Genomic DNA, 26,582 nt, shown 5'->3' on the forward strand with positions numbered 1-26,582 from the left:
AATATCTAAATTTATTTTAAACGATGATGTCTTGAAATCATTTTAGAGATACAATTTATTAAGACTTAAAAGAAGTTTAAAGTCACTTTGAAACCGAAGTTGCGATTGCAATCTTTTCCGTATCGTGACGAATATCCGAGTGAAACGGCTTCAGAAATGTTAGTGTTTTGATTGTTTTGTTGTAAGTTGGGCCTGTTGGAGGTTAAAAAAAGCCTTGCCATTTTACCGTCAGTGTAGTCCTCTTATTTGTAATGTGGTGAAAAGTTAAAGAGCTTAAAGGGGTCATATAGTGCAAACACATGTTGTTCTTTGTATTTGGTGTGTTTTAAGTTGCAATAATGAAATGTATTAAAGCAAAAATGAAAATGTGGGAACAAAGATGCATTCTATCTAAAAGCAAATGCTCACCCAGACCTGCCTGAAACGCCTTGTGTAACCACACCCCTTCAAATCTACGTCAGTTCGTGGTTTGATTTGACTTGGACCGCTCAAATGAATGCGCAAGTAAGGTGGGCACAGCTGTCAGTACAATTGCTTTGGAACCCGATGATCCAAATATGGGAAGAGGCGTTACATTTCCATCAAACGCTTGCAGTATTAGACCAATCACTAGGCACTGGTTGACTGGCCAACCATAGCACACCTCGCTTTTCAGCGCGATGAGCTTTTTTAAAAATCTGCACATATCAGAGAGGCGGGGCAGATAGGAGATACTAACATTAATAGTATGTTGAAAATTATTCTTAATTATACTTAAATCATGTATGCACAATGCATTACATCTAAAAAAATAGATAATATTCGTTTTAGCCGTGTCATATGTCTCAATAATCACTGCAACTCTGTGTAAAACACTTTTCCTGTTTGATTTCATGGTGACTTTAAATGAATTATAAAAAACTAAAGTCTATATGATACGTTTCTTTTAAACATTCATGTAAAATTTAGCTTTAAATCTTTATTTTATTTTTACTTGACTTCATTTCTAGGGTGTTTCAAGTCCTTCCCATTTTAATAGTATATTGTGAATGCCATTTTAAAGTTTTCAGTTTAACTCTCTCTGTCCAACAGCTGCAGACTGTGTTCTATGAAACGAAATGATCTGAAAAGGAGATACGACGTTGTTATAGAAGTATAAACAGTGTGTTCTTTGACAACAATGCCTCTTTTTCATCTGCATTTGTGCATTTTTCCCACATGTCATACTTTGCTGTATTCTGAACAATGAAACTCATTTAGACTGTGATGGAAAAATAGTTTTGTTTGTCAGTGATATTCAGAACAGCCTGTGTGTGTGAGAGAGAGAGAGAGAGAGAGGCTGAGAGGAGAAACAGAGTTTAAGCCACTGCATGTGAGAAAACTGACCAATGAGCAGCGTGCAGATGAGCAGAGGGTGGAGTCTTAACTCTACACTGGAATAAGTCAATGAGGAGGGAGTTGGCAGTGTGTCAATAGTGTGAGCCATACAACGATGCAGAACTGACGCACTTGAACTCACCAAAGCCAGAGTCAGGATTCTACAGCCGGAGGGTGTGTGCTGTGTGTTTTAAGGGCGCAGACCATCAGCACTGTTGGAGGAAATGCTTTCAAGCCGATTGGGATTCAGTTTGGGACAGGACACCTATCCAACTTTGACCCTCCATTACGTGTGTTGTTTTTTGTAAGATGAGATGTGTTACTGCAGCGCTACTATCTGCTGCAGTAGGCTCTTTGTAATAGATATTTCCGGACACTGTTTCTACTAGTGGGGGGGATCTGTGTCGCTGGAGTTTGCGGATGCACTTGCTTCTGCTCAAGGTGACTTGGAGATTTCACAGGCGTGAGTGGCACCACGGAGTTAAACCTCTGCTGGGATTCGTTCAGTGGAGGTGGTGAGATGGAACCTTGGCGGTGAGGGATTGGAGGGGCCTGAGAGGCCCAGAGTCGAGTCGCTCGTCTCCGGGAACAGCCAGGGCATGGGCTCAGCCTCTCCTCAGGAGCCCCAGAAAGACATGGAGGGCTATTATGACCTTTTGCAGGCAGGCTCCGAGCTAGAGAGCACACTGCAACGTGAGTATACTATAACATTTAATCCTTCAAAACATACACATTGTAAACCATTTGAGGGGGTCCTGGAAAGTACCATTTTTGAGGCGTCCCAGAATGTTTTTATTTAAAGCATGTTATTCATGACTTAATAGATCTTTATCTTTAATCTAGATATGAGATCTGCTTTTGTTTTACAGACTCCTTTTCTTTAAAAAGCCTGCAGGAGTTGATATTTTTCCATAATGAAATATGTTTCCATATTTATGAAATAAGTCTTCCAAACTGTCCGATTGAATTTTGCAGGGTTTGACATTTTTGCATTGGAAAGGCTAAGGCGCAAAACAAATAACTGCACAAAGATAAGTTCATGTTGTTTAATATTCGGGCCACTTGTGAGATTGAAGGATAAAAATAGACATTGTGGAGTACATACAACTGCATGATAAAACAGGAAGGAAAGCAGCAGTTTCAATCCTCTGGTCGCTCTCTCCCTCCGTGTTTATCAAATCAGATCAGCCTTAAAGCCACAGCATTTTCCTTAGACCATGACTCAGCATCTCCATTCATGGCCACTTCTCTGTTTCCTGAGCTTTTACTTTAATAGATAATAGTCGAACTTCAAAACCCCGGATTCTGTGTGCTGTATATTTACTTCATCTTCTGTTTGTCAAGGTGTTTCCTGAAAAGGATTAGAGTTGGCAGTGTGGCTCGGGTTCTTGGCACCTGTACTCATGTTGGGGTTGCGTGTGTGCGTCTATTTTGAAGTAATGCTGTGGAAAGGTGTTTGTTTATTAGGTAGTAGTGACGTAGTGTAATTGGAGCATGTCTTTTCAGGTCCACTCAGGTCCCGTCTACATAGAACAACCTATAGAATACCTGTTTAGTGAACTGAGTTAAAATGAATATCCTGTAAGAAATACCTGAAAGGTATTTTATAAAATCTATCCGAATGTAATTTTTTCTTTTTCAAAAGATAATCAAAGCTGTTTATGTGTAAGCTATTTGGAAAAACACCATGCAGTGAGTATAGGCTATTGAATCTGTGGAGTTAATCTTCTGCTTTGGACTCTGGATGCTTTCATTCCCACAATCTCACTTGTCAGTATTTACAGTACATGTGCACACACATGGGAGCCAAAATTTGTTTCATATTTGTCCATGATACTGATTAATAGTAGTAGCCTACCGAGCACAGTGCCACAAAAGGTGAAGTATTTTTAAGTTTTAATGACACGTAAAATGTATACATTTCATACAACAAAATACCCAAAAAAACATGCAGTTCAATCAGTTCAAACCAATTTTTGAGATCAATTTCACCATTATGTTTACCCACCATCATTTTTAACAGATGAATGTACCCCTTGAAATTACACAGAAACACTAATAGAGTAACCACGACCCATCACATTAACTAATCTTAACATGTTTATTCCTACCTTTGTAGAATTTATGCTTGAAATTGCATGAAGTGTGCTATCTTAATTCCTGTGCAATGACATTCATACGTTTGTATGTGTGTTTATAGAAACGTTCATTCAGGGAAGCCACTGCTATTTTACTTATAGCGGTGAATTAAACTAAACAGCAGTACATGCATTAAAAACACAACTACAATAAGATGTTCATTGCTTATAAATTATTAAAAGTGTACTGCAGATTTATCTGGACAGAAGCATTCTGAACAGAGATGTGTTTTCAATAAACGGCATATAGATGTGTTTATTTTAAGGGAGAGACTATTGAAACTAAGTGAACTAAAGTTTATATAGTAGTAGGTTCTGTTTACACTAAGTGAAAATAGCAGCATTTTACCAATATGCTATTTACGCTAACCAAAAATAGCTGTATTTTCTTTGGATTAAGTAGAAATAGAAAGATGCTATTTACTCATAAATAGTGGTAGATAACATTAGTATTTGCATCTCAGTATTGTTGTGCATTAAACATTATGCAATAATAACAGACAGTTAATCATTATATTTATAAAAGTTATTAAAATGATGGCAACTTATTGAGATATCAAAGCCCTACACCTACCGCTAACATTACCCTAAACTTTATGAATAAAAATGACTTTTAAGTGTTAAATCAATTTGATTGAAAACAAATGCCTTTATGATCTGTAAAGTAATAGAAAAAGGTTAAAGAACGTTTTAACCAAGAGGTGGATTTGAACCCCAGTCTCCTATACCAAGCTTTACAAACTTTACTCATTTTGGTTGCTGTTTCAAATGGTGTCATTCTTACACTTTCGCTATTCCAATCACATATTGGTGGGCGGAGCTAGTGCAAATAGTCTCTGCCAACAAGGTGGGCTATTTGTACTCAGTGTAAATACACACTCCGTAATTTTAAACAGACTATTGCTGTTATCTCTAAACTCATCACGTAAGAATTGTGTTTTTCAAGTATTGTTTTAGAGAAGTGCTTCTATCTGGAGTAAATAGTGTCAGGGAGTGCTGTGGGTTTTTGAATATTGTGCCTGAAGTGACATTAGAGGGACGGAAGAACAAACAGAGAACTCTTGAGCAAATATTCTCAAACTCTTTACTTAGAGTCAGTTCAAATAAGAAGAAATCTTCCATGTGGGTTTAAGAAATGCTTGAGGGTTTTTTCTCAGCTGTTATTGGATCTGCACAGAAATATTCAGTGTATTGACCTCAAACTTTACTTGCTCTATTCATATGACTCAAACAATAAACAGATTTTTATTCTGTAACTTACACTTGCAACAATATGTCCAACTACATTTAATGAAAAATTATATACAATACTTACAGATTATAAATTGACATCTTCGTACTTACATTATTGTTATGCAGGTCAAAACTTTCTTTCCTCAGTCACTTTCAACAACACACTACTACACTATTGCCCAGTTTCACGGACAAGGCTTAAGACTAGTCCCAGACTAAAATTAATGTTTGACCTGTCTAAACTGAAAATAACTTGCCCTCCCTGACATATCAGAAAATATGTTTGTGACATTGTTTTGTTTCAAGATGGAAACCAGTAGTGTTCTTTTCTGCGGCATTTTTATTTTTATAAAAGTGCCTTAAATATCCTAATTTAATAAAGGTCTAGTCCTGGCTTAAGCTAAGACTTGTCTGTGAAACCGGGCCTATACCTGTTATATGATCATTCAACTTTACATTTAGCATTCATTATTTACTACAGAATCCAAAGGTTAAGTACAATATGAATTTCACATATTGCACAGGACACATTCTAGTGTAAACCCAAATGCTCAAAATAATCAAACCCATTAAGTAATGTAAACTAAAATTCATGACTAAAATTTTTCAAGTTCTTGAAACATATATTTACTTATGAGTAAATATAATGATTTTATTATTCACTTAATATGCTCCATTTAAGCGCATCAGAATTAATCTAAACAGTCACAGAGTAGCCTGAATACTGAATAACTGTGCTATGATGTCTGCTTTTGGACTCAATGTTATGCTACAGTATGTCTGTATATGTGTCATGATTCCACCATGTCAGGTATTTCTTGGTCTTAAGGCGGAATCAGACAGGATCCCATGTTTTATGTTGGAGAGAGACTATTTTGGCACCTATTGGTTGCCATACTCTCTCTCTGGTCTTGTCATTGTTCCTCCCCTCCTGTTTCCTAGTTAGTGTTAATTAGTTTATCCCCTGCACCTGTCCCCTCTTGATTTGGTTCCCTTTATATTGACCTCGTGTCTCGCTTCTCTTGTCTTGTGCTGGTTCATTGTTTGTGTCATGTGGGTAAGTTCCTGCCTTGTCAGTGAGTCTAGTTTATTTTGTTGTGATGTGTTACTAGTCTAGTCCTGTTAGTTTAGTTAGTCTTTGTTCCTGTTACTGTTCTTGTCTACTCTGTTATTTTACCACCTCATGGGTTTTTGTTTTGTGTCTTATTAAAGTCTGTTAAAAACCCCTTACCTCCCTGACTGCACTTGGGTCCTCTGTCTCCATGTCCTCACCACCCTTAGTGTTTCGTGACAATATGACTGTATATCTATTATATGATAACCACGTGCTTTATGACATTGACAATATGTTTCACGTAGTAAAAAATAACTCCAGTAATCTAATCTAAAAATGATAACATTTCTGTGTGTAACACATATACGTTGCAAAATGAATGTTTTTCTCTTTCTGACAAAGGAAATTTGTTTGATAATTTTTCTCCACTGTTATTTAAACGCATCCTTAAAGTCAGCCACTGCTTATATTGTATTGTGACCTAACAAAAAGGAAACCGAACTGCTTTCTCTCATGCTGTCTCTGGCTATGGTCCAATCGTGCAGAGTGCAGACAAGAATGCATTAGACTGTTTCTCACTCGTCTGTTCAAAGTCTGTGAGGTTCAATTATCAACATATCTGTCTTTCGTTTTATAAAGCAGGTCCTTGTTGATTTCACAGTTGGACACTGGGGGGCGGTGTTTGGTTGGGCATGTTTCTTTCTCCACAGCACATTTGCTTTCTTTAGAAACAACTTGGCAGCCAAAGGTCATGTTTCTGGTTTTATTTATTCATGATTCAATTTCATTATATCTTCTCAGAGGTTACAGTCTCTGTGAGTATGCAGGAGGTGGCTGGCTACATTGAGAAACAAGTGGCCTATTTATCAGGTGGGGTATCATGTCCAAGCTTCATCTGCTCATTAAAACCAATTACTCTAATCTCTGAGAAAATAGCTTTGTGATATTGTTCATAATCAAAACCATCAGGCAGAATGTGACACAATATATAACTTATGGGACAGACAGAATCATGCATGTATTAATAAAGGTCGTATCTATGTATTCTTTAGATAACTTTGTAGATGAAAAATTACATTGTGCATATTGATGTCTTGTCTCCGCATATCTTAAAATCTCCTAAAGATAAACCTATGAGATCTTATTTATAGCATAAACTCAAGACAATGCTACACATACTGTACCGTCTTTAACAGAGAGCTTATAAACTGAATTTTATTTTAATTTCAGGGGGTCGTGCTGAGGATTCCAGTGTCATCATTACCCTCCCAGAATGCTCTGCTTTCAGTGACATTCCTGAAGAAGCTCTAGCCAAAGTTCTGTCATACCTCACACTGATCCCGAGGTCTGTGTATACCAAATACAACCCCGTCCATCTCACTGCAATGCAGTACAGCAATAGTCCCTTATGTATTCAGTTCACTTGCAACCACCTTATACCCAAATTGAGCTTTCCAAAGAAATGTATTCACCGTGTGTAATGCGGTAAAGTTAGCTGTAAGCACAAACATTTTGGCAAGATCTCACACTGACACAATTTAACACAGTGAGGTTACCTAAGGTTACTCTTTCAAATGCAGTTTTATATCCTTATGTGAATACATTGTAAATTATGGCTAAACAGTTACAGTGATGTACTTCACATGTTTCCAGAGCCCGGCAACCTGGTGTCAAATTTATCATCATTTTAGACAGAAGATTGGATACTTGGACCTCAATCAAAACAGCACTTGCAAGGATTGCGGTAAGAGGCAGTTGGTTAATATTGTAGCGATTAGAAATAACTATGGTTTAAGCGTTTTATTTGGACTAAAACCATAACCATGCATTTATATGATCTCAAAACAATAACCATAGTCTAACCGTGGTAAAAATGTGGTAAATTGCAACCAATCTGCCTAAAAACACACAGCTACTACACTTTTACAAGAATAAAGCCATGGTTCATTTTCATGCTGCAGTGTCTTGTGCTTTTTTATTTTCGATTAATAAAATCCAAAATATGTTTCATAAAATATAAGCATGTTTTAAATATGTATTATGGTTTTATTAATTCATATAAATCTAGTATTATTAATTAATAAAAATGTATTCATTGGTATTTATTTGAAGAGTAGTTTATATCTTTCCTTCGAAGAGTTTTTTTATTGACTACTGAACAAGAGCTGTTTGGCCTATTTAGTAGCTGTCCACGGTACTGAAGTTTATGTCTTCAAAGGACCCACAATTCTTCAAATGCGGCATCTCTAAGCAAAGTTTGCAAATATATGATGTATATCTCCAAGCTCGGGGAAGGGAATGCATGAGTTAGCACAAACTATGCGCAGGTTTTTACGTGATGACGCTGGGGGAGCGAGAGAGAGGTGAGAGGGGTAGAGAGACAATGCAGACGGTGCTGCCACCCTCCAGTGGCGCTGCGGCGATGAATCCTGCAGAACGCTCAATGCACCGGGCACCGGCTCGCCAACAGAGGATGGGCGAGGTTAGGAACGCCGCTCGTCCCTTAAAATCACCCGTTGCTATGATGAGTGAGCGAAACTACAGGCGAGGATGTCCCAGGATCCGCCGGAGCACGGTAATGTGTGTCTGGGTTAGTTTTGTCAAAGCCTGAAGAGTTCGACCGAAGTTTAGTCAGACAGACAGAATGCGGCAGCTGCGAATACAACACTGCGGTTAGACGGAGGATTTAGCTTCGTCATTCGACTTCTGTCCGCAACTGTGAGGATTATTTTGTCGTGAAACATGTAAACAAGGTATTGTCATGAATTAAAAGGCATCAGATTTAGTGTTGTCGCAGATGTCGATGCTGTTTGGACATGCGTAAGGACGACTCAATGTCAAGAGTAGTCCTTAGTCCAATGTCCTCAGTAGCCTACAGTGAAATGCTTTGAGCAACTGTCGCAAAATGTGAGATTTTCGTGTTAATTGTTTCGATTTTTAGTAAGTGTGTGAGTACGTCAGACAGTTGTTTTCCCAATAGGCTTGTCATGTATTCTCGGGTCTGCTCTTGATCAATAACACATGCACACGTGTGCTGGACCTCATACAGTTCAGTTGAAGTCGGTTCTAGTCTGGAAATCTAGTCTTAGTTATTTCACAGTTTACTTGGCCTTATTGAAGGGTTCTGTAGAAAACACTGAATGCCACTTGTCTTTAAGGATTGTTTAACAAGTATGAATTGGTATTGTTTATACATAAACTGTAATTCCAATTTTGAACGTATACAGTATGTTATTTATGCATAAAGTTTTCACATTAATGTTTTCTGTGTTAATGTAGTTAATGCATTGTGATTTGCTTTTCTGAACTTTGCCATTTTTTAACATCATTCTGATACTAGGATGATTTTTATTAATACAACATGGAACAGTTTTATGGTCTAAAAAGCTTAATGCTTGGCTATTAGGAACACTTTCATCCTTACACACACATTTTTTAATCTATTGACGTTCTTCCTGGAGTCAACTCTCTTAAAAAAGGTGCTCCAAATAGGTGGTAGGAGCATTGTGAAAACAACGCAAGGTTGTGGGGTCGATCCCAGGGGATTGCACATACCTATGTATAAATGTGTAGGATAATGCAATGTTAATCGCTAAAAGCGTCTGCCAAATGTAAATGTAATTAAAGGTTCTTCGATGTAATAGAAGAAGTGTTTGGTTCCATAAGAACCTTTAACATCTAAAGAACCTTTCTATTTCGCAAGCGTTCTTTGTGGCTAAAAAAGGTTCTTTAGATTATAAAAACGTTGCAAGGAGATTAATCTTTTAAAAACCTACCTAAAATGGTTCTTGGCATCGCTGGGGGCAACCTTTTAAAAACCTGAGTGTGTGTGTCTGCCCAAGCAATTGATATGATCACTCTATCTCTCACATAGGCCTCATTCCCGGGAAACCTGCACTTGGTTTTGGTGCTGAGACCGACCAGTTTTTTCCAGCGGACCGTCACTGATCTCGGCTTCCGCTTTAGTCAGGAGGACTTCATGATCCAAATGCCTGTATGAATACAACTTCAAGATGTTTAAGTTCTAGTCTATCTGAAGTGCTGTACCATCCTGACATCCTGCTCTTGTTGTTAAGGTCGTGATGCTCAGCTCTGTCACAGATCTACTGCGTTACATTGATGAGAACCAACTGACCTCAGAGTTTGGAGGCACTCTTGACTACTGCCACAGCAACTGGATTGTCTTGAGAACAGTAATGTTGCCAATGCAGTGTCAAATAAATAATTGAAATGCACAGGAATGCAACTTCAAATGTAATGCTTTTCTTTGTTCTTCACAGGCTATTGAGAGTTTTGCGGTTATGGTTAAGGACATTGCTCAGATGTTGCAGGCCTTTGGCACAGAACTGGCTGAAACACATTTATCAGAGGAATGCAGTGCTATTGAGCTCATGCTGCTGTCTCACATTGAGAAATACAGGAGACTTAAGGTACATCACATTAGAAAAAATATTTGATCAAGTTCTTCCCCTCTTAATATGACAGCAGAACATATAGTGCATGTGTGTTTGTTGTATTTTGGGGTTCACAAAATAAAGGAAGTTCGTAAGAATGTTCCTAAGTGCATTTCTCAAACATTTCTAAAGAAGTTCTTAAATATTTTCTTAAGAACATCTTTTTTTTTGCGCCTCGCGATCTTATTTTTATACTGTATATAAGCATGTGATGTGTTAAACAGCATTTACAAACAAATGTTAGCAAGCGTTACAGAATTATATTTATTGTAATTATTTTTGTGTCTTTCTACTCCATAATATTTGTGACCCTATTTATGATCATACACATCATTTTTAATAATGAAAGCTAAAGTAAGGGAGCTAGACCTTAGTATTATTTTACAGTATCTCACAGAAGTGAGTAGATCCCTCACATTTATGTCAATATTTTATTATATCTTTTCATGTGACAACACTGAAGAAAAGACACTTTGCTAAAATGTTAAGTAGTTTAGTGTACAGCTTGTAAAACTGTGTTAATTTTTATGTCCCCTCAATATAACTCAAAACACAGTCATTAATGTCTAAACCACTTGCAACAAAAGTGAGTACACCCCTAAGTGAAAATGTCCAAATAGGGCCCAATTTTCCATATTTCTTCCCCGGTGTCATGTGATTTGTAAGTGTTGCAAGGTTTAGGTGTGAATGGGGAGCAGGTGTGTTAAATCTTCAAAAAGAAGCTGAGGGTAAAAGTGATGGACTGGCCAAGCATGTCTGCAGACCTATCGAGCATCCTCGAACGGAAGGTGGAGGAGCGCAAGGTCTCTAAAACCCACCAGCTCTGTGATGTCAACATGGAGGAGTGGAAGAGTACTCCGGTGGCAACCTTTGAAGCTTTGGTGAACTCCATGCAAGAGGATTAAGGCAGTGCTGGAAAATAATGGTGGCTCACAAAATATTGAAACTTCGGGCCCAATTTTGACATTTTCACATAGGTGTGTACTCACTTCTGTTGCCATACATTAATAGCTTTGTGTTGTGTTATTTCCAGAGGACAGCAAATGTACACTTTTATACAAGCTGTACACTCACTACTTAACATTGTAGTGTAATTTATAATAAATATAGATCAAATAAAATATTCACAAGCATTTGAGGGGTGTACTCACTTCTGTGCTATGTTGTATCAATATAAACATTCAGGCTCAATACAATATACGTCACATGTGAAACAACCAAATACATGTTTTAAACATCTTACCTTTTGAGATTTGAGATCAGAACGGTGAGGCTAAATTTTAAGATGATATCACGACAGTTTTTGTTTCAAGAATTTGGATTCTTCAGAATTATTTCCACTAAGATTAATCTTTAGAAAAATTTAAGAACTGTCTCAAGAATTTCTTTTCGGGAAAACATAACGTTCCTAACTTTTTTCTTAAATTAGAACTTAGGAAAAAAAATAAGGCAGTTAAGAATTTTCTTCTTAAGAATGTTTTGTGAATCCGGCCCCAGGATGCCATCAAATCAGTGATGAGGGAGGGACGACAGCTGCTCTCTAACCTGGAGACGTCAAGGAAAGAGGTGAACTCAGACACAAACTGGGATATAACCCAGGACTGGGACACCATGCAGAGGTATAAAGTCTGATAGTAGTTTTTAATAGACTTTTATAAACAGAGAACGTTTGCAACACAAGCATGACTTTTTTGTCTTGAGTGATCTCAAAGTCAAGCTTGGGTTTGTTTCTGCAGGCTGCTGGCTCAGCTCAATGACATGGAGATGGCTTTTGATGGCTTCTTCGACAAGCACCACCTCAAACTGCAGCAATATTTACAACTGCTGAGATATGAACAGAGCTTTCAGGAGGTGGCACAGATATGAATATTTAGATGTGGAAAGTTTAGATGAAAACAACCTTGACTATTGCTTTGCAAATGTATCAAGCAAGAGCCAGCAATACTATCAGTGCAGTACTAACGCATTATGGGATTAAAGGGATACCCCAAAAAAATTCTCTCATCATTTATTCACCCTTGCGTCATTCAAAACTTCGCTCTTGAAGTTTCAAGACATTTCAATAAAAGTATTTACAAACATTCTTTAAAATATCTTCTTTTGTGTTCTGCAGAAGAAAGAAAGTTAACAGGTTTCGAAAGGCATGAAGGTGAATAAATTAAAAAATAATTCGCATTTTTGGTTGAACTATACCTTTAATGAAGAGTAATTAAAAAAACTTAGGTTAAATTTAAATGTGGAAAGTGAAGACAAACATTCCTAATAAAAATATTGTTGGAAGTATGTGATGCGGGGTATTTTTCTTGAATTCTCTTCCTGGTAGATGGAGAGCTCTTTAGAGAAGTCAAGAGTTCAGGAGAGGAAGGTGAGCATTACCGGAGAATCTCTACTCCAGACAGACCAGGCGGCCAGAGAGCTGGACAGTCTGGAAAGACGTGCGCAGGTAGCTGCATAACGTCTCAATGTTGGTGTTGCATGTGCAGAGACTCACTGCGATCTTTCTGACAGAGATGTGTGTGTTAAAGGAGGAGATGAGTCGGGCTCAGGTTCTTATCTTGCACGGCCATCAGCTGGCAGCCGGGCATCACTACGCCATGGCTCTGATCATCCAGCGCTGTAATGAACTGAGACATCACTGTGACAATCTGACCTTCGCCCTCAGTACTAAACGCAACATGCTCTCGAGAGCACAGACTTTACTCCGACACCTCGAAGAGGTGGAGTAATACACATTCTTTTTTATTTTGCATCTAATCATGCACAATTTTGGGGGAATTTGATTTTTTGTACTTTCTGTTATTTGACTTTCAGGCCCAGCGCTGGTGTGATGATGCGGTTTATCTCTTGGCCAATCAACAGGTGGATAAATTTCAGTCTAAAGAAGGTGCACAGACTGCTCTCCGAGCAATTGAAAAGTTCCAGGAGGGGGCGCCACCTCTCCTCATTGCAGGATCTGATGTGCTCTTTATGGAGTATGAATCTGTGCTCACTTCTTATCTACAGGTTAATACTGACAATGGGGGACTGTTCTTAAAAACAACACAACATTTGTGTGGGAAATCATCCTTTTGTTTTTGTATCTTTTCCGTGTTTCAGGCTCATATAGAGAAGACATTTGAAAAACATAGGCTCAGTGCAGGGTTTGATTCAGAGCAGACAGAGCTGCCTGAGGAAACTGGCAGACAAACTTGTACGGCCGGTCCAACTTGTGACCCCTCGGCCAGAGAACACACCACGCTCAAAATCTCCCCTCTTCTCCCCCAAACATGGTGTGTACCAGTTCAAAGCCTTGGAAAAGGCCAAATGAATTTTAATTACAAAACAGTTACCTGAATTGTTTGAACAAAATGTCAAGACATTAACAGGTCTAGTTTTGAAACATTTCAACTCTAGTCATTTTTTAATTTGTTAAAGAATTTGTAACATTTCAATTTAAATTGAATAATTAAACATTTTAATTTAAAGGTTAAATGGTTAAAAACTGAATAAGTCGGTCAATGATAAACAAAGCGTTTTTTAACATAAACGTTAACAATCGTGATACACTCGCAATAGTTCCAAGATGCACATTTGACTTTATTTGTCATGATATGCAATACATTAATATCTTTACACCCCTAATTTTATTATCAACCTGATTTATATATTAATATTAGCTTTTCTTTTCCATCTGCTCTTCTATTTAAAAAAACAGATTTTAATTCCGGTTTAAAGTTCACCTTTGACCTCCCACTGCCAGGCAAAAAAACATCAAGGAAAAGCCCAAACTCTAGGAAGGTAAACGCCCCCTTTTTCTTGTATTTTCAGCCTTTATTGCAGAGCTTTCTTTTCCCAATGATAAAATAGTATTCATTTGTCACAGGCTCATATATTGTGTCTCACAATGCAGATCAGAAAAAATAAGTAAAAGACAGATTATAAAGTATGTAGAATAGCAAGTGCAGAATGTGTGATCGTTGTAAATGAAACATGTGTTTTGTCTGTGTGGGTCAGATTGAGGTGATTCACGACTATCAGAGCCCCATCTCTCCCCCCTACTGTATAGATGGAGAGGACAGTGCTGAACTACTGAAACGGTGCGTCTGATCTATGACTCTAAAAAATCAGATTATACTTTAATTTAAAATAAACACTGTCATGTCTGATGTTCCTGTAAATATGTGTGTGACCTCACCTCAGGCATGTGATGAATGAGCTGATAGAGACAGAGAGGATCTATGTGGAGGAGCTGCTGGCAGTTCTCTTGGTAGAATGACCTCCATTATTAGAGTTGGTGATGTGATGGATTTGACCATTAACTCCTTTGAAAAATCCTTGACAATTCTGAACATTCTCACCCATTTTCTGCTCCACACACACAAGTGTCATTAAAACTATTTAGCAAAAGCTGAATTTTTATATCAATAGCATTTAATCAATTGAAATGACACCACAATCATTCTTATTTGTCCGGTTTCACAGGGCTATAGGGCTGAGATGGACAACCCAGCTTTTGCTTCGCTTCTGCCAACAAGTCTTCGCAACAAAAGAGACGTGCTGTTTGGAAACCTACCTGATATCTACAACTTTCATAGCAGGCAAGACCACACTCAGATCCACACAGAACTTCCCATGTGTAAACCACAGCTGGAGAAAATACGACTCTGTTTCATGTGAGATAAAGCAGCAAATCCACAGACATATCTGCACACTCTCAGTGTGTGGCTTCAAGACATCTTCATAACCCCCTAATTTAAAATAAAACTTATCAGTTTGTGCAGCTGTGTTTTCGGTGGCTTTGAACCCGTCTTGCCTGCTGGGTATTCTTCCAAACCAATGCAAATTGCCAAATTGGTTGACAGCAGGAGGCTGGTGTGCCAATTAAAGCACTTTAATTACCGCTAAATGACTGTTGGTCAAATAAAGATTTGATTAAGCCAATGAGAGCTCAGCTGGAAGGGAGCACGTAGACAGCTGTGTGGCCTCTCACTGTGTGTCTGTCAATCTATCACATACAGAAAAGCTCAGTGTGACTGCAAAATAAAGAACCCGAGTTGCTGTTTATGCATCTAACTTTTGCATACTAGATATTCTGCAAATATTCTGTGTGCATACTAGATTTAGTGCATGTAACTATTGTTATGCATGCTTATTTTATTGCATACAATATAGTACATGCATATACATACTCATTAAATCCAATATTCAGAAGTAAGTGTGTCAATGGTGCAATATTTAAAAACACTGTTAACACCACCTCGATATTGTACATTTCTTAAAATTATAAGATTCTGACATTTTTGTGTATTATGTATTTATTCTCATTTCATTTCGACTTTAATCTCGTAACATTTCGACTTTAATCTCGTAACATTTCGACTTTATTCTCGTAACATTTCGAATTTAATCTCGTAACATTTTGACTTTAATCTCGTAACATTTCGACTTTATTCTCGGAATCTTGTTTATTTTTTATTTTTAACGTGACATTTAAACGCCGTCGTAATTTTGTGACTTTTTTAGAAAATATAAAGGTTCTACAGAGTCACAGTGATGTATAAAGTAAGTACAAAAAGCAAGTACAAATATCTTGCTAGAAAATGACTTTGGTAGAAGTGAAAGTAACCTTTTAGAATATGACTTGGATAACAGATAAATATTGTACTTAAGTATCATAAGTACTTTTTATATTAAATCTACTTTTAAAGAAAAGTTGATGTAAACAATGTGAATAAAAATGTTCTTTTTTAGCATAAAGATCAAAAATGGTGCTTACAACTTTGAAAAAGCTCTGTCTCAAGCTGAGTAGATTTATTGTTGTCAAAAAAACTAGAAAAAAACAAGTTCAGAAACCACATCTTTTATAACATTACTTTATAAATTATAACTTTATTAAACGATAGTTCGCTCCCACGCCCGATATTATCCCTCTAAGAGAACAACTTGGAAAAAAATCTAAACAAATCTATCTGAACTTTACTTCTTTCTTTCCTTGCATTTCTCGAAACAAGCCAGTCATTTGATCATTCATTGAAACTGATAAAGTACAGATACTCCCAAAAAATACTTTAGTAGGCCTATTTTTACTTCCTTACATGACAACACTGCAGAGTCAAATGAAAAGCAAAAAACTTTGAAGCTAAATATCTCAAAGCTGCAGATAGAATGCAGATATAATAGATCCTTATAAGTCCAAGGCAACCATATGATAATATCTTAAATGCCTCCCTACAGACATATTTGAGTTTAAAAAAGATAAAACACAAAACAAACACAAAGATAAACTTGTCTGATAGTAAACATTTCCATAGATATCGTGTTAATATTGTGATTGCAAATTAATGTGCCTATGATAGTGGCGTAGTGAGAATCTGATATTTTGACAGTCCTACTGAAAAGTTAATAATACAACGTACAAGTAACAAGTAATGTACTTTCAAGTAGTTTTTCAAACATTGATGTCAAAGTGTCTGACTTGTGTCATCTCTGTTCTACAGTGTCTTTCTACAGGATTTAGAAAGCTGTCTAGAAACCCCGGAGGCAGTAGGGGCGTGTTTTCTGAAGCGGGTGAGGGATTCATGGCATAGTAAGATCAAGTCATTCTCCTGGTGTCTTTGCATGACATACCTAACCCACCAAATCTGTTTGTTTTCAGAAAGAGCATTTTCATTTATATGAATGTTACTGTCAGAACAAACCTCGGTCCGAGTCCTTGTGGAGACAGTTCCCGGACTGTCCGTTTTTTCAGGTATTAAAAACTTTGTAGCGATCTTCTGTATTTGTTTGCATTTGCCTTTGCAAAACTTTGCAACTATCAACTATGCAACTAGAACAGCGTAGAACTAAAAACTGAGATGTGTCCTGTTATTTCAGGAATGCCAGAAGAAACTGGAACACAAACTGGCTCTTGACTCATACCTGCTGAAACCAGTACAGCGCCTTACAAAGTATCAGCTCCTACTAAAGGTACGAGTATGAAATGTTCACAAATATATTTAAACATTTAAAGAAACACTCTGAATGTTTGTTTGACGATAGGAGCTCTTGAAGTACAGTTCAGGATGTGAGAGGATTTCTGAGCTGCAGGGGGCGCTAACAGCCATGCTGGACCTCCTTAAATCTGTCAATGATTCAATGCACCAGATAGCCATCACTGGATATGAGGTAACATTTGAAAACGTAAAGGGATAGTACACAAAAGATTAAAATTTACTTGCCCTTTTGTCATTTCAGACCTGTGTGACTTTCATTCTTCTGCAAAACACAAAAGAAGATATTTTGAACGTTAACATACTGTATGTTTCAGGGAGATCTCTGCGATCTGGGCCGTGTGTTAATGCAGGGCTCTTTCAGCGTGTGGATCAGTCATAAGAAGGGTCCGACCCGCGTAAAGGAGTTAGCCCGCTTCAAGCCCATGCAGCGACACTTATTCCTACACGAGCATGCTCTCCTATTTTGCAAACGGCGAGAAGAGCACGGAGAAAGCGCTGACAAGACCCCCTCCTACAGCTTCAAGCACTGTCTCAAGGTAGCCAGAATCACATGAGCATGCATCACTGTGCTCCTGATAACATGACAGCTGCAGCCATAGCTCCATCTGTTTATGCCTTGATGAAAATGTAGTGTTAAATAACAGGAATGTGCAGTTACTGTATGAATGTTTGTGTTTTTTGTGGGTTTCAAATACTTGCTCTGTTTACTCTGGCAGATGAGTGCGGTAGGCATAACAGAGAACGTCAAAGGAGACGTGAAGAAGTTTGAGATCTGGTACAGTGGGAGAGAAGAGGTTTATGTGATACAAGTAAACACATTTAAATTGATAATCACCCCAAAACAATTCTGTCAATTCTGTGGATCCTTTAATAGCATTACACATGAGCGCTATAACCTACTCTTGCTTTGCAAACACGTCCGTCTTATTCTCACAGGCACCCACAGTGGAGGTGAAGATTACCTGGCTGAACGAGATCAGAAGGATTCTGACCAACCAGCAAAAACAACTCAAAGGTCTCATTTTTCAATTCTCAATTGAATGTGCTTGGTATTTTCCCACCCCTGTGCACTTTGAATAAGCTGATGTCATCTTCTCTCATTGTTCTAGAAGAGTTGTGTCATTCCGTTGCATACTCAGAGCTGTCTCCGCCGCTCTCTGTGAGGTAAGAAACCACTGCAAAACAATAATCCCTCAACATGGCCATTCCCTCTTTCTTCTTAACCCTTTGGCTTTTATAGTGTATTAAAGGGACAAAAATTTCAATTTACTAGATACTCCCTCACCAGAATCCTGCCCACAGCTTCAGAATGCTCTCTGCTTTTACAGCCTCTGCTTTAGCAATGTGTGTATTCTATGTGTAAGCAGGGTCCAAAATGAACCGCTTGCCACACCTGAAAATAATTGCTGCCGGGCAGAAAGCTTGTATCTCCAAAACTATGACTTTTTCCAGGAAGTAGAAAAAAGCTCTGCATTACCAGAACTTCTGCTTCTTTTGTGCCTTATCAGTTTGGAAAATACGATTAATTCTATGCAATCGAATGTGGGTTGGTTTGGCATTGTTCTTCTATGCAGTTTAATCTTGGTTGCCAGATCTGCACAACACAACCAGGCAACCCAGCTCTTTCAGAACTAGCAAGAAAACAAAAACGGACTTGGCAACCGGCTTTTTATTGTTTGTGGGCCAAACGCACATTAATCATGCAAAGGCAACTAAACCTAACATTTCCCACAAAATCCGACCTGGCTAACTTATTATAAGCTTTCCAATCTGAATCTGACTAAAAGTTGAACTAGAAGTTGACTGCCGTCTTAAATATTAAATATATATTTTTAAATATTATATATATTTTTAGTGCTGTTAGTTAGTTAGTTACAAAGATAAACATGAAGGGTGACAAATAGTCATGATTTATGAAAATAACGAACATCTATAAAAGATAAGATAAAGTTTACACCCAACAGTGATTTGAGAGCATTTACCAAAATATTTATTAAAGGTGATTTAATTGTATTTATTTATTTATGACATGATGTATTTGTTTATTTATTTATTGTTGTTTACATAAATTTATATATTTTTGACGAACACATCAGAATACTGTATTTTTGGTAGCTTAATATGAAGAACGTTGTTCACAAGATGTATACTCGATGATTACAAAATGCTGATAAACACACCATTGTGACAACATTGGGTATTAATGTACAAAGTTGCTATGTTGCTTGGCAACCACAACTTGATAGAAGAACTAATTATACTATTGACGCTGTTGTGTTTTTATTTTAGTTCACATTATCTGCATCTGAAGGTCAGACAAACATTCTTAAAATCCAACTTAAACCATGCAACATTGCTGTTAACAACCATACTCTAAAAGTCATTTTGATTATTATTTGGACGATTCGGACCCTTTGTGTTAATTTTGGACCCTGTGTGCATACAGTATCTTTTGTATTTGCCCATATGGTATCTGTTCACATTAAGTATGTGTGATTTTAGCAAATCCTGAAAAGTAAAGTACTGAACTTGAGAAGTAGGTGAGAGTATAAAGTTTAAGAAGTTCCTGATGACGATAATGATAGAGTCGCTATGTATGGTTGCCTGTCCCTCCTGCAGGGCCGTGCGGCCTCCCCGTGGCGTCCTTAAGGGCTGCCTGCCCCACCTGGACCTTGTGTCCCTGTCGGGGGGCGTGTGTGTGTGCCTTCGCGCTCGGAGCCCACGCCTCACTCGCCCCTCTCAGCGACAGTGACGCTCAGTGGTAAAGCAGGCGGGAGAGGGATCTCTCCGATCTGTGCTCCGTCACATACCGGCCTGCCGTAGCCTCACTCTAACCACCATCACATACCACACGCCTCCGATCACATCAGCCGTGCCCCTCTCATCTGTAGAACAGGGGGAGGCTTTGCAACCCCATTTCTGCATCCGTTTTGCATGAAATGCAAACTGAATTGAGCACCGGAAGCTGTTTGGCTGTTGAAAAGCGCTTTGCGAGATCTCGACCGGCTGTTAAGCATTTTCTTGACAAATCACAACTGTACCGCCTTACTTTCACTTCATATTTATCAGCATGTATTCGTGCTGAAATGAACGGTCTAAAAAGTGTGGGGGGCACATTATAAACCTCACCAGCTTGACTCATGTGAGGTATAATGGTTTCTACGCCCCTGCTGAAATTAGACTGCCATCCCTCCATTTCTGCCAGCTTCTTACATGGATTATGTTGAGTTGATGGTTGGTTTGCCTTTTTTTTCACATGAGTTGTATTGTGTGTGTAAACGTTTATTACCGTTGTGCTCTTGACCCACAGCAAGCAGCCAAGAGCGTCAGTCAGCTCAGAGGGGAGTGAGTCGGGTCACAGCAGTCCAGACCCGCTCACATGCTCAAACCAGCACCAGCGCAACAGACGCAGTGAGTATTTCCGAAGTCAATTTACGGAAGTCGTGCCACTCGGCTGCCGTGTTTGCAACGCGTCTGAGGAGATATTTACGTCATGGCAAGTCCACAGTCCAATCTACTTGAATGGGGGAAGGCAGTTATTTCTAAAATCGCTGGAAAAATTAAACGGCTTATTTCCAATTAATAATTAAAAAGCTTTGAACTGTATCATAACTTTGGTTTGCTAAGCTTAAATCACTTTTTTCGAGGTCGCCTCATCTACTGTGCCGCAGCACAGGCTGGCATACACCTCACGGGAGCCCCGCCGCAAAGAATCGTCAGTCTTGACGATTAACTCGTTTTACTGGGAGGCGTGACTTCCTTTGCTAGAGTGGACGTATTGAGCGATGCATTCCTCTTCATTCATTGTATCGGCAGAGCTGCATCTGTCAGGACCCTGTCCTTCTTATTCTGAGTTTTCGTGCCTTGTGGACAGGGTCATGACAGTACCATGTCTTGTGTGTGTGTTTCGTCTTGTATGCAGACACGTGGCGGTATGTTTTGACATTTCGCTGTCTTTTGTTTAGCTCCGCCCCCTTGTTTCTCCTTTAGTGTCCCATTAGCGTTTCATCTCCCTCACCTGTCCCATTATCTTCCTGCTAGTTTCCATTTAATGTTAAGTCTTGTCACCTGCCCGTTACCGTCCCTTTCCTATTATCCTTCATTAGTTTTCCCCTTTATAAGTCCTGTTTAAATTCCCAGTCCTGGTCGATTCGTTGTTCCATATTGTACCATCCGTAGCCGTATTTGTATATTCCCCTTGAGCAGTTGTCTCCCTGTGGATTAGGTGTTCCTGTGGACTTTCCCTTTTCCTGTTGGATTTATTATTTTGGATTATTCACCGTGTTCGTTTCATTCCCCTTGTTGGAAGCTATTGGTTTAAAGTCTTACATTATTTATTGTGTTTATCGTCTTTTTGTTTAACCCTTCAACTCCCTGCATTTGGGTTCTGTTCACCGACCCTGACAGCATCTTGTTAATATAAATATCTTTGGTATTAAACTTACACATGTATTCGCTGAAATACTATAATTCTCTACTATAACTGCTGTGTGTCACGTCAACATGAAAGGGGATTGTGCACTTACATGACCTCTGTTTAAGCTCCAACACGCTGCAAAAGTTAAACCAATGCTGATAGCTTAAATGGATTGTTTTTATAAATTAAAATTTTACATTGAGACGTCCTCATGTGTGATAGGCTGGCCGGGAGCACCCTATTCTGTAGATATCTGTGAAGGTCTGGAGGACTGGAGTGGAGCAAACAGCCTCTCTAACCCGTCTGACACTGAGGAGGAAGACACTACCCATCTGGTAAGAGTCGTTCATCTAAATATCAATGTCAGTTGTATGGCCTAGAATGGTAATTACTCCTTCAATTTGCTAAAGGTTCCGGGCAGATACAGTGCTTTCACCGATTGGCGGAAAAATGGGCCTGATAATTTGATCGTTAAATGTGGTGATGTCATACAACTGGAGCGTGAGGAGAATGATGGCCAGTGGTGAGTCATGTATGTCGCAAAGGCTTTCAGGAAACTGTTGGAGGGTATGAATATATAGGGTTTTGTTTATTGGTGTAAATCAGTTTAGTTGTGTACTTTTACAGGCTGGTAACGAATCTGAGTCGCAGACAGGAAGGCCGAATCCCTACTGCCAAACTACAGGGCATCCTGGGAGATGGCATGAAAAATCACTCCAGCAGGCTGGGAGGTGAGAGAACTTCTGGATATGTACAGCAGTGGTTCTCAAACTGGGGGGCACCAAAATGGATCTAGAGGGGCCACAGATTTTGTGGTATTTTATTAATTCTAGAGATTTATCATACATTTAATGTTATCAAACACCATAAAAATAAGGCCACTAAACTAAAGAATTGATGTCCCAGCATTGTATAACTGAATATTTTTGGGGTTTAATTTAATTACTTAATTTAAAGGGGTCATATGACACGGCTTAAACAAATATTATAATTTCTTTTAGATGTAATGCAATGTGTATACACGATTTAAGGTTTAAAAAAGATTTTCCACATACCGTGCATGTTTGTATCTCCTCTTTGCCTCTCCTCTCTGAAACGCACAGATTTTTTACAAAGGTCTGAAAAGCGAGGTGTTCTATGATTGGCCAGTTAACCAGTGCGTAGTGATTGGTCGAATACCGCAAGCGTCTGACAGAAATGTAACGCCTTTCACCATATTTGGTACATCAGGTTCCAAAGCAATTGTGATGACAGGTACGACCTTACTTGCGTACATTTGGGTGGTCTTAGTCAGTCACGTACTGACATAGTTTTGAGGGGGGTGTGGTTTCTCGAGGCGTTTCAGGCAGGTCTGGATGAGCATTCGCTTTTAGAAATGATCTTTTTAATGCAATTTTACGTCTCTAATACATGCATGGGCAACTTAAGACATAGAAAAACACGTATTCCCGCCATATGACTCTTTTTATGTCTTTATCTGGGGGACCGCAAAGCGATGCACACTACACTAAGGGGACTAACAGCAAAAATGTTGAGAACCACTGATGTACAGCGTTTTATCTGTTTACAAAGATTTTGATCATGCAAATGTCAAAAAAACTTTTTAACAAACGTTTTCAAAATACTGATAGGTCATGTCAATATGTCTATACATGAAAATTTAAATAAAACTGTATTGTGGTCTATGGAGAGCCATCCCTTCTTCATTTCTTGGGTATGATTGCTTCTGGTTTTCACATTTTAGTTTACAGAAATCCTACATGTTGTCTCTCAAAAACATCCTTTTTTGTCTTTTAAAACGTCTTTTAAAATAGAAAACTTGTGCATAGACTGATATTTTTCTCATGTTTGGTTATTACTGTATAGATTTAGTAAAATCTAAACAGATGATGTAATATATGGGTCATAAAAACATTCTTTGAGAATTTATGTGTCAAGTTTTGACTGAAAATGTCACATCCATAACATTGGAATTGCCCAGAAATCCTGTCAGTGAAATCTTTAAGTAAAATGAAGTCAAATGTGCTTGTAATACTCAGAAGGTCATAGGGTATGATTATTACTTGTCATCTATCAGTATTTAAAGCAGTTTATAACAAATGTGATGTTTGTGTAGAACTTAATTCATCATTTTTTGTATTTTATATTATTTACACTTTATTTTTGTAATTGTGATTCCTATTGATCGTCTTACTGACATATTTTCCTTCCCAGGAAAATCAGAAAACCCAGGGAAGCAGAAAACACGAAAGCTCAGCTCACCATAAAGGAATCATTCAACAGTATCTTGAACTTTCATCCTTATGAACTTTATGAATTCAGACCTGAACGGAAGGATGATATTCTGAATATTTCAACATTCTTCCCGTGTTCTTGTACTGATCCTCAACGACAGATGCTATCAAAATGCATCGCAGCTGTTTTTAATACTTCAAACCATAAATATGAGAATGGTCATTTTACAAGTGATCTCCAGCTCCTCCAGATTTTCCTAGAGAGTGCTCGTAAAGATATTTTCTCTGCGTGAACACTTCAGTCCTCCTGACTTGATGAAACATTTTTAAATTCATTTGAATTGTCCCAATAGACTTAATACTTGTTTTTAATGACTCAACGGTGATGAATATCTCTTCGTACTTGACATGTTGCTGTGTTCACAGTAAACACTCTCATGGGCCTATGGAAACATCTTGTTTGTAAATAACTTGGATTTTATTATTTACTTGTGTGTGTTTGTGCTGGTATTTACCGTGCACTGTTATTTGTTGTCATATTTATCCTCTTCGAACAGAAAGAGCTCTCTCCCTGTGAGCTTTAATGCCAAACCATGCAGTGCCATAACGCCTCCTTTGTCCCATTACTTGAGCTTCTCGATTTATTTAATGCAAATTTTACTCATTAGTATTTTTTATATTACCTCAAAAACATTCTTTATAAAGCACTTTATCAAGGGCACACAAATTAGCTTGTGGCTTTTTGCATCTCTCTACAGCTTTAAACCAGTAAGATTTGGCATGCCTTCAAATCTTACCTCTCTTTAATTTGGAAAATGTCCTTTTTTGGCACTTTACATGCAGAATCTTCTCTGCCAACTTAAAGACTTGTGGCAAGAATGTAAATGTTGACTTTGAGACCACAAAACATTGTAATTAAACGTTGAATCAAACGAGAAGAAAACTATTTTTAAACGAAAACATGTTTTCATGTGTGTTCATGTGTGTAGACAAAAAATATGAAATTTCAGTGAATTATTGCTGAAAACAAGCAAAAAAAATCTGCCAATGGGGTAAGAAAAATAATCTTAAATAATGGTTTACATTTTTCTTAATCACTTAATACAAGATTATTTTTCTTACCTACTTTTTCTTATATTTCTTTGCTTGTTTTAAGCACAAATTCACTGAAATTTAAAAATTTTTGTCCAAAAACAAGACTTCTTTTCTTATTCATCTTGATTAGCGTAGTTTTTTCGCCATTTTTACTGGAAAACAAGACAAAAATAATAAGAATGTCATTTTTTAGCAGTTCATGTGCGAAGGCAAAATCAGAGCCTTGTGATGAAGCTTTCTTATTAAGAGAGCTTATACGGACAACATAAAATATAGCCAGTGTTTTGAATGCTTGGTTAAATATTGATTGCAGACTTATATAAATGTATTACACAAAATTGGGCTCCCGGTTGGAGGCCTGACTTTGATATGACAGTGTTTGAAGTGGAAATGAGCGGCGAGCAGCAGTAGGAAACGCTCTGGAGTACATATCTCTTATGCTACTCATTTATTTATTTTGATATAGTTGTTCCCTTCCGGCGTAGAGACACCCGTCCGAAATCATGACTCTTAATGGAAAGTACAACATACTATAAATGTACCCTTGCTGTTCTTAAAGCATCTGTTCTTTAAGCATGTTTGTGCTTATTCACAGTAGTTCTATGCAAACGTCCAAATGCATTTAACTGATTTCAGATGTTGCTTTTAAATCATTCGTTTTAAAGAAATGTACATTTACTGACAGTATTATAATTTTACAACACGATATGTTTAAATTTGTACAGCCTATTGAAATTTTAAATACACTGAAAATAATTTCTGTAGAAATTACAGTATTACTTGCAGCAGTTTGCCATTAACTTACTGTAGATTTACATTTATGTAATTTACTGACAACAGTTTGTTCAAAGATTGATGAACATTAAACATTAACAAGACTTTATCTTTACAGAAAAATCTAAACATTAACAGCCTTTTGCAAAGCATACTGGGAACCAAATTTGAAAAAAAAAACAGAAAAGGGTTAATGAGGATTTCTGGTTTCCAGAATGCTTTGCATAATGCTTTTATTTTATAGTTTTGTTCTGTAAAGATTAAGATATGTTAATGTTTAATGTTCATGAATCTTTTAACAAACTCATGCTAATAAATTAGATGAATACAATTATAAAACGGTCAGTTCTGGTCCTTGATTCTGATTGGCTGAGCGGAGTTCTAAGGCGTTATAAAATACCCCGGTAACCCACTGCTTCTTGGGGCTTATTGCTTTAATATAAAGTAAGTTATTGGCAATAACTTGTATTAATAGTATAATAGCTTTATCACCAGAAACACTTTCTCTACAACACCCCTGATAAGAGTTTAGAGTAAAAAACAGATATAAGTGAGACCTGGAGAAAGTGTTTCGAGTTTTTTTAATCTACCAGTGCTTTTTAGCATTTTGTTTTCAACCCCCCAGTTAAAAATCATATTTAATTTGAATTTGTATGAGTTTTATTACCTCCGTCATAAGAAGCATTGTGTTGGTACATCCCATAAACTCAGTCAAAATGATTTTAAGATCAGTCCTTTCACAGGCGAGATGTAAGTGATGTGATGCCTCCAGTGCTCATGTGTGAGATCCATTGATTTTCAGAACTGGGGCATGAGCCTTTTTAAAACTGCTCTTGAAATCTTGAGTAGGTTTCTA

General features: G+C 37.8%; 1 protein-coding gene across 1 annotated transcript; it reads left to right on the forward strand.

Annotated features, from left to right (window-relative positions):
• The first annotated feature begins 1,464 nt into the window (after positions 1-1,464).
• Positions 1,465-26,582, forward strand: mcf2a (MCF.2 cell line derived transforming sequence a). Its single transcript, XM_056769223.1, is given in 31 exon segments — positions 1,465-2,049; positions 6,583-6,651; positions 7,012-7,126; positions 7,435-7,525; positions 9,656-9,775; positions 9,858-9,974; positions 10,062-10,211; positions 11,733-11,854; positions 11,972-12,086; positions 12,559-12,678; positions 12,761-12,952; positions 13,047-13,238; positions 13,332-13,361; positions 13,363-13,504; positions 13,930-14,012; positions 14,229-14,311; positions 14,415-14,481; positions 14,697-14,812; positions 16,712-16,781; positions 16,870-16,962; positions 17,088-17,180; positions 17,253-17,378; positions 17,521-17,742; positions 17,923-18,015; positions 18,143-18,221; positions 18,316-18,370; positions 20,517-20,617; positions 21,846-21,958; positions 22,034-22,146; positions 22,251-22,354; positions 23,838-26,582. Coding segments are annotated over 31 exon segments (3,333 nt in total). The 5' UTR covers positions 1,465-1,955; the 3' UTR covers positions 23,891-26,582.

The sequence above is a fragment of the Triplophysa dalaica genome, chromosome 16 (genome assembly GCF_015846415.1).
Source record: "Triplophysa dalaica isolate WHDGS20190420 chromosome 16, ASM1584641v1, whole genome shotgun sequence".
NCBI classification, from domain to species: Eukaryota; Metazoa; Chordata; class Actinopteri; order Cypriniformes; family Nemacheilidae; genus Triplophysa; species Triplophysa dalaica.